This window comes from Molothrus aeneus, chromosome 6, assembly GCF_037042795.1.
Source record: "Molothrus aeneus isolate 106 chromosome 6, BPBGC_Maene_1.0, whole genome shotgun sequence".
NCBI classification, from domain to species: Eukaryota; Metazoa; Chordata; class Aves; order Passeriformes; family Icteridae; genus Molothrus; species Molothrus aeneus.
The window spans coordinates 40,176,499-40,186,119 of NC_089651.1; the positions used below are offsets into that span (position 1 = coordinate 40,176,499).

Below are 9,621 nucleotides of genomic sequence, written 5' to 3' on the forward strand. Positions count from 1 at the left end.
TGCTGTATGTTTCAAGGAGAGTGACTGTATTTTCTTTAAATATAGCAATATTTTTAATAAACATCTCTCAACAAATGTCACTTATGTTTAGGAGCAAGCTGATGTGCCAAATACCCAGGACACAAGCTTTACCTACTAGATTAGCTGTAAAATGCAAGCTGTCCAAAATAAACTTGGTACATTTCTAAGTGTTTTGGTTTTTTCTTTTTCAAGGGCTGTCTAAGTATGTTTAAGTAAAAGAAGTGAAGATGACATTGACGTTTTCCCATAATATGCCTAAATAGTAAAATGCTGCAGTATGTAGAAGTCAAAACTGTTTCTTTATAATAATTGGGTGGGGGAGGGGGCCACATTCCATATTCCCAATTTGTTTCTTTTTAAAGATCAACCTTTCACACCCTTAGCTCTCCTGCAGCAAGGTCCTCAGCATGTGCTGGAGTGGGGAAGTAGACTCCCATGCAAGCAAATGAGTAAAAGACCCAAAGAAAGAGATAAAGCATACTGATATGGGAGAAAGATTTAGAGGAGGGTGCATATGAAGAGATGAGTCACATGAGTCAGAAGCAAGATTGAAGAAGGTATTCTGGTGCTTGAAAGGAATACCAAGAGTACTTTTTCACACAGTAGCTTACTAAGTTAGGTTTTGTTATTTATACTGGTCTCTGATGTCATCTGTTGTGGCAGAGAGGTTGTGTGGTAAGGACACTCAGGTTTCTGGTGATGGCTGAGATTTGCAGAGCAGGGCATCAGTTTTCCCTGTTAAACAATCCTCCATGATTACTCAAAATCTTTGAGTAAAAAAACTTTGGTTTTTTTTCCCAGCTTCTGCTCGCAGAGAAGGATTAACACAGAACTCCAGGTGAGGAATCCCAAGAGTTGCTTCAAGTATGGGACAACGGAAGAAGCAGCAGCAGTGACTTCACACCATCACATTCCCATATCAGGCAAAAAAGAGAGAAGAGGAGGCCTTGGTGAGAGAACAACCCACTGAAAAGAGTATCTAAACATCTGTGAAAGCAGATTGTGCTGATACACCTGCAAGCTGAGATGAATGAATGCTTCTGGGAGCTTCTGCTGCTGAATCTTTGTCTCTTCAAAGGACAAATCACTAACTGTGAGATCTTTCTGTAAGACAAGAGATCTTTCCTGCAGCTATTCTTCCTAAAGTCCAGGTTTGAACACAAAGTCTCACTTGCTCAGCCATTTCAATCTGTTCTAGTCTGGTAATAGCCAAGATTCCATACTTTCATCACATGGCAACCATCAGCAGAGGAAAAATATTAGAACATGTGACTGGAGATGTCTGTGTTGGTTGCTATCTTGAATTTTGGCAGAGAGCTATAGAAATTTACAGTTTAAATAAAGTAATTTCATTTGTTTGTTTTGGTTATAATTTCAGTTACTAATTCACACGCCCAAAATATTTGCTGTTGTTGTACTGGACAGGTTTTTAAATCTGTCTTTGTTTCACTGTAAGATACTTGTATTCTGTGTGGCTTATTTTGTATTTTGATTTCTGTTTGTTTAGACTTTGTAAACTTTTTAAATTGGCTGATGTTTTCAGACCCAGGCTTGAACCCTAAGGCCCAGGTGGCTCTTATCAGTTGCAATAGTGTCTTGGTGGAGGAGTCCAGTTAAAATTTGCCTAGTGTTATGAAAATCAGTTTGCTTATGTTAGAAAACAATGTCAGCAGCTGGAAATTGTATTGGAGAGAAGATCCATCCATCCTTAAAATGAACAGGAAGCAGTTTCAGCTCTGGCTCTTTGTTGGTGCCAAGTTAAAGGAAAACTCAGTATTTTGCAACTTCTGCCTTGTCCAACAGCAAGGGGTGTGATTGATAGTTCTCAAAGGTAAAAAATGTTCTATTGCTTGTATCAGAGTCTTCAGAGATTGGATTTGACATCCTGTTTGATCTCTTTTCTTACTCCACTTTCCTCTGTCTTTTGTAGTTTGTATAGTCAGCGTTAAGAGATCATTCAAATATGTTGACAAGTAGATAGTGATCAACCCAAAGGACTGACAAAAGAAACTGTGTCAGAGAGGGAAGGTGTTTTCTCTTGAAATGATTATGTTCATGTTCACTCTTGAATTCCACATATTTTGAGCAGACACATTGTGAGAAGGTTAAATAATTATGTTCGTACCTTATTAGTTTCACCATCACTCACTTCAGGCATGAATTAATAGGACAGAATATGCATTTTTCTATTTCTGGTACACTCACACGTGACACACTGAATACTTCACTTGTCTGAAGTGCAGCTCTCTGATACAGCTGTTCCCTTCCTTAGCTTATCTTTCATTTCCATTAGACAGTCATGATCACGTTCACTTTCTTCACATTTTTGTTGGCTCATGATTAGTGAAAGTTTAGTTGCAGAAGTTATTTCAGACTTGTGCACATTCTTAGCAGCTGTGGGCTTCAGGACCGTAGGTCTGTCTTCTTATAGCCTGCTCTGCTATGCTGGTATTGGCTATTGCCTCCAGCTCGGTCGGAGGGGCTATTTCCATGTAAGATTGAGCTTCAGTAAATAACAATTCCATTCCTTTCTTCCTCCCAAAGGATCTGAGTTATCTTTATTCTACTGGGTTTTATGTACAGGATTCAGTAGCTGTAGGATATACATCCTTACGGACCTCTCATCTCTGCTTTTGTTTTCAGGTTATCACAGCCACTACTGAAAATTGCAGAGAGGTTTGTAGGATAAAGACTTAGTTAGCTCAGGAAAGGTGATTGTCTTATAGGAATCTTCATCAGAAGCAACATTCTTACATCTTTGTCAAGAAAATTACCAATTAGTGCTGGCTTATTATGAACATGGGTGAATTGTTTTGTCAGTTTTGCCAGTCTCACACCCACTCATTTTGGGATAATGATTTGTACTTGGTTACAGACATTTTTCCTCAACTTCTTTGTATTGCATTTTAGATGTAGCCAACCCCCACATTTGTAACTGTGATGACTTAGTAGCAGCATATTAAATATCCTGTCTCTGAGATTTTTTAAATATTCAGGAAAATGCACAGTGCAGTCTAAGACCCTTATTTTGAAGGGATGAATTTTGTCAGGAGCAGTGAGGACTTGCATCCTTTTCCCTGAGAAGATTTTTCTCCTGCTTCAGACAAATGAAAATAAAACAACCCAGGAGTATTAAGACTGGTCCTTTACCTGAAGCCAAACACCTAGACCATGAATTCTTGTTTATTCTCAGGATGTGCTCAGCCAGAGCATCAAATGACATAGCAGTATTCCTTTGTCTTGAGCATCTGCTGATCCCATCTCTGAACACAAATGCTGATACCCTGGGAACACGTGCAATAGAGAACAAATTGTGCGATTCCAGCCGCATATTTTTTCCACCTCCCTGTATTCTTCAGCCTGGAGTCCATATGTCTGTGCCTGGTGGGTACTGTGTACTGAAGAGTAACAACACATATTTTGTCTCTTTGCAGCTCTGCTACCTCCATGTCTGTCCCTGTCCATAAGCCTCTTAGTGCTGCAGTTAAGAGATTCAGTGGGGAAGCTTAGGACTGTTTCCCGCTCATCTTGGGAGAGAAGGCATTTTACAGGAAGTGTTTTCTTCTACAAGGGGGGGAAGTAGAATAGCAAACCATTTTGGATATATAATAGTTGCACAAGGAGAGTACAGGTATGTGTTCCTCAAGTCTGGTTTATTTTTTCTCTGTATTCATCAATGGTTCTATCAGAAGTGTCCTTCTTCACTGCAAGACAATTACTAATACAAAACCCCAACAATCATTCAGCATCTATCTCCGTGGTGACAGTGAAAAATGTTATCAAAGGATCCCTCTCTTCTGTGATGGTTGTATCACTTCTGACTTACAGAGCCTGTTCTAGTGACAGAGAATCAGGCTTGAAAGCAGTAATGTGCACATCACAGTCCTGGAGGCTGAGCTAATGAAGAGTTCATACAGCATTTGTGCTGTGTTTAGGTGATGAGCATACCATGACAAAAAAATTAAGGGCAGGGTTATAAAATTCTCTTCCTTTCTGGAAGAACTGACTTGTGCTCAATTCATGAAATATCAAGTTTCCTTTTCACATGTTTTATCTTGACCTTTAAAACAGCCTTACAAGGCATGTGAGTGCCATCAATGGGAAGATCATGTTGTGACCCTAAACAAACCACTTAGTCTTGGATGCCAACAAGATATACTGAAATTTCTATTCTCAAAACTAGGTATTTTTTTGCACAATCGTGATTTCTTGGACATGCTCCTTACTATGATGCCTGCAAGGTCAACAGATATATCTCTGATGCTGTTCCACATTGTGGATGGAAGTTTTGGTGTCATGACCTTTGTTTACTAGTAGGAATCTCAGTCCTGTGCCTTTTCCTCATAACAGACACTCTCCATTTGCATGGAGGTGAATGGCTGGGAGTGCTAGACCATTCCTCTTTACTTGAGGAGCTCATTGATGTGCAGATGGCTTAACAGAACAGACTTGGATTCTCAGCATGCACTCTCTAAGACCTGTACCTTGTACTAATAAAACACTTCCTGTAATTTTGGATTATTTGCTGGAAACAAAAGTAGTCTGTCTCCCATTTTATTTTTTAAGATTTACTTGATAAAACTGCCAAAGACTTTTTACCTCAGTCAGTTCTATATTTGCTGATAATCCTGGGCTCACTGTTTGAATCTGAATGGGTTATTTGCTGGTGTATAAATAGTTGGATTTTTTTGGTTGCAGTAAGTGGCTGATTGATCCTCTTCAAATTATTTCCTTTCTGAACACATTGTTCTCATGGTTCTGTCATAAGTTTCTTCCAAAAGAAGCTTCTGAGCTGTACTTAAATCTGGGGCTGGACTTCTTTTTTTCTTCTAGAACCTCATGTTTCTAGAACTGAGACATCCTTGTTTACACCAAACATCAGGAGAACCTTAATTTTACTTTGCAGAACTGAGATTGCTTATACCAACAGCTTAACATTCAAAGTTTTCTTCATGCAGAAAGTGATTAATTGGAAAAGAGATGAGGAAGAGGTATGTAAGGGAGAAGTTGAAAAAGGAGCAATAGTTCACTATCATGCCCACTACAAGTAGGAGCATCAAATGAAACTAACAGATACAAGTTTCAAAGAAAAAAAATTAAGAAAGTGGAGGGAGATAGCAACTTTTTTTGCACAGTATGTACTTGACCTATGGAATTTCTTGTTACAAGATGTGAATATAGAAAAGATTATGTGGTTTGAAAAGACAAGTAGACAAATCCATGAAAAAGTAATCTATTAGGGCATATGAAATATTAAAATTGAAAAATAGGAAGTTTCTAAGATTTTTCAAATTACTATTCTGGGGAAGTCTTACAATGGGCTGTTCCAGTTTTTAACCTGTGCATCAGGCATGGGCTGTTGACTTCTGTCCAAAAAGGGCTAAGCTAGGTGGTCTTGCAGTCTTACTTTGTATGGGTTTTTTATCTTGACAGTTGCAGTACAGACTACTAGAATGGCCAGGACAAAGCTTCTTTCCTGACAATGGCTTGTTCCACCAGCATTCATCCTGTGGTCCTTGAGTTTTCTCAAGTAAAGTGTCTGTTGCTGACATATGCCAAGTTGTCACATGCAACTTATGTATGCTTTCATCTGGCTGGGCACTATATATTGCAGAGGCTTTCAGAAACTTTTAAAAGCACATAAGGGACACCGAGATCCACCTCTAGACAAACAGAGATTTTGGAGGAAAGTAGGTGGCTATATGAAAGTCATCCATAATAAAATCCTTGTAAATGGTTAATCATGTAAATATGGAAAAAAACTTTTCCACTAACTGAAGCTTTTAAGTTATCTTATTCATACACATTTTGCTTCTTGCTGTCTTTGTTTTCCAAAGAGCTCGAGTGCAGAGCACCTTCAAGGTGAATGTGCACAACCACAGCATGTCTTTAGGAACCTGGTTACTTGTTCATTCCCACTTTAGAACACTGCTGTCCTTTTCCAAAGAATTAAGATTCCCTGCTGACTTAGAGATGAGTAGTTAGGAAATGCAGACTGATCCCAAAATTGTTGGATTCTGAGTCTTCCTCTGCAGTTGTAATGCTAGAGGACAACTCCACTGAACTGAAGGTGACAAGTAACACCATGTCTGCCCTGAGGAGTCTGCTCTATTAACTTACCAAAAAAGGATTTTATTGGCCCTCACTGAAAAGGAGTTTTCACTGCTGTTTTGAATTAAAAGGAAAGAATCACTGATCACTGTGGAGACCCTGGTATGAAGCCTTTGCCAGTGGTATTCAGTGAATCATCGTGGTTCCCAAGGGAAAAGACTGTACTTACCAAGGCCTCTTCTCTACAAGTCCACGCCTACAGCACAGACAGTGAGCTTGAGAAATCTTCTATTCTTTGAAAAGAAGTGGCTTCTTTATCTGACCTATCAGACAAATCAAATTTGCCTTCAAAAGACGAAATTGGATGCAGTTGTTAAGGACTTAGGGACTGTTAAAGATACGTCTTTTATTAACAAAATTTTTATCATTTGTTCAGGGCAGGTGAAAGAGGTGCTGTTATCTCTAAAAGCAATTTCAACACTGTATTTTGACATTTGGGCTCCTGCTGTTCTGGGATGGGCAACAGAAGACAACTCCTGAATATTAATTCAATTTGGTGCCCCTGCAAGAATATTTTATAAAATCTTATTTCACCATAATTACAGTAATGGTAGTCTCCTTCCCCCACACAAAGGGGAGACAAGTTACAGTACTCAGTTATGTTCTAAAGTCATAAAATCTTCCCCAAAAATATTTTGGGGTTGTTGAGCTGATCCCTATATCTTGAGTATTATCATGTCAAAAATCAGGAGGGAATCTTTGAAAAGTTTCTTTACTGACAAGTCAAACTGCTTGACTGTCATCACTTCCTCATTCTACTGTAAAACTGTTTTTTTCTGAGTCTAGGGAAGAAAAATGGCAAGGGATTTTTTTCCACACTGTTTCCAGTAATTATTGTATAGGATTTACCTCATGGTTTTCATGTGGTTTTGCCTTATTTATATGATCTTCTGAAAAAGTTGTGCTGTGTCAGATATATTTAATATAATATATTTAATACACCTAGGATGTCTTAATACACCATTCTTCAAGGTGCAGATGGAGAGCTGTGAATCTGCTGGGAAGTTTTAGCATCCCACTGGTGCCAGTACTTACATTACTAATGCTTCCAGTTGCATGATGCTTCCCCTATTCAACCTGGTCTTGTCTTCCTTCCTGAAAGTGTTTTCTCCACTATTTCTAATTCCAGAAATTCTATGTGGAATCCACTTTGTCTGTGATATCAGCCTAGATTTTTTTTTCCTTATACACAGACCTACAAAACTCATGTCTTCATACGTGTAGTAAAACTTCTTTTTGAAATTATCTAGGAATAAAGATTGGTGGCTCCCTCTGCCAAATTGTGGCCCAGGTGTTTTGAATGAAGGCAGGTAAAATTGACAAAAATGGAGACAATATAAAATGTGTATTCAGCACTATGTAAGTGCTGCCACACTATGCTTTCCTGAGATTTTATTGCCATCTCTTTTGTTTCTCTTTGTTTGTTCTGTTTGTTTTTTTCCAGTTCTTCAGATTAGCATGACAGAGCACTTAGCATGGTACTATCTCGAGAGATCTTCAGATCCTGAAGCATACTTAGAGATTTTTGTAGCAAGTCTCCTCTGAGGGGGCAGATGGCAAATTGTGTCATGCAAGGCAGCTTGTTGCAAGCTGGATGTCTTTCAGAGACTCTAGTTGTGAGTCAGACTGTCTGCTACTGCTTTCCTCTGCCAGTGGAGTTTCTTACAAATCCTTAAAAACAGTGGATTTCTCTCAAGCATCTAGTCAACCTGCAAGAGGATTTCAGCACTTCAAAAGGCCAAAATTTTGTTTCAAGAAAGGGCCAGAATATGGTTACCATGACATTCCCCAGTCATTACACTACAAGCATTGCACAAATCCTGTAAGATTTGCCCCTGGCTGCACAGCAAATCTTTGTTTTGTCTGCTTCCTGAAGAGGATAATAACTTAGGAGAAAAAATAAATCCTTCCTGAAAAACGTCAGGAAATATGGTTTGAGATGACACAGCTGGTTTCTTTCATCAAGTGATGTATATGGACTGGCCATGATATATTGTTATAATGCCTCATTTCTGAATCTGATGAGTGAATATCTAAACAGCTAGTGAGAAATGGCTGTGTGTTGGCAGACCAGAAAAAGGAAGTCTGCTTTGCTTTCTGCAACACACCTAATGCCTACATGTTGCTTTTTTCTTCCTGTATTGGCCTCATGTGGACAGCAATGAGGCATCTTCTTCCTTTTCTTCTGTCACACCTGAAGGATGGGTTGCCATCCAGAGGGAGCTGCACAAACTCAAGAAGTGGGGCCATGAGGTTTAACAGAGTCAAGTGCAAGGTGCTGTACCTGGGTCAGGCCAACCCTGGTATCAGCACAGGCTGGGGATGAACAGCCCCAGAGCAGCCCTGCCCAGAAGGACTTGGGGGTGCTGCTGGCTGAGAGGCTGCACATGAGCCAGCCCTGGGCACTGCCAGCCCAGAGAGCCAAACGTGTCCTGGGCTGCATCCAGAGCAGCGTGGGCAGCAGGGCCAGGGAGGGGATCCCTCTGCTCTGCTCTGCTCTGCTCTGCTCTGCTCTGCTCTGGTGAGAGCCCACCTGCAGGGCTGCATCAGCTCTGGGGTCCCCAACAGAAAGAGCAGGGAACTGTTGGAGCGAGTGCAGAGGAGGGAAACGAAGATGATCAGAGGGACAGAGCACTTCTGTGAAGACAGAGTGAGAGAATTGGGTTTGTTCAACCTGGAAAAGAGATGGCTTAAGGGTGACCTAATTGGCCTTCCAGTACCTGAAGGGAGCCTACACGACAAAAAGACTTTTTACAACATCATGTAGTGACAGGACCAGAAGGAATGGATTCAGACTGAAAGAGTAACTTTAGATTAGATATTAGGAAGAAATTCTTTACTGTGAGGTTTGTGAGGCACTCAGGATGCCCAGGGAAAACATGGATGCTGGAACCCTGGGGATGTTCAAGGCCAGGCTGGATGAAGCTCTGAGCAACATAGTCTAACAGGTGTCCCTATCCATGCTAGGGGGTTGAAACTACATTATCTTTAAGGTTCCTTCCAACCCAAACCATTCTATGATCTTTCCTAGTCAACTAAGTGGAATGAGAGGCAAAGAATATCACCCTTTACAAAGATCACAAGCTTCCTGAAAGAGGGAGAAATGAGTCTTTGTCTTCAGAAAGCACCACTTGGTATTGCTTGGTTTAAATTAACAATAGCAGCATAAACCAGCCTAGGGGACAGAGTTTCTGCCTGGAAGCTGGTCACTAAGTTTGCAGGATGTGGGAAACCAATAATGGGGAGGGTAGAGGGAGAGGGAAGGAGGGAAAGAATGGTTTGCCATAAACCACAGCTGTAAAGAAACCATTATGCCATTAGATAGGGATAAGGGCCTTATCCCTAAGTGCATCTTTCATTAAATCATAGGCCAGTAGTGGAAAGGGCCCAGTTGCATGGTTGAATGCCTTTAGACCATCTCTGTGTCTGTCTAAGAAACCTAGTCCTACATAGGGGTGTTATAAAGCAGCCAAGTTACTGAGATCTTTA

General features: G+C 40.3%; 1 protein-coding gene across 1 annotated transcript in view; it reads left to right on the top strand.

Moving 5' to 3' along the window:
- Positions 1-4,532, top strand: part of TTLL5 (tubulin tyrosine ligase like 5) — a 127,042-nt gene extending 122,510 nt beyond the window's left edge. Inside the window, exon 34 of the mRNA XM_066551927.1 lies at positions 823-4,532. Within this exon, the coding sequence (XP_066408024.1) occupies positions 823-863 (41 nt within the window). The 3' untranslated portion in view covers positions 864-4,532. The remainder of the gene's footprint in view (positions 1-822) is intronic.
- Positions 4,533-9,621: the final 5,089 nt, after the last annotated feature.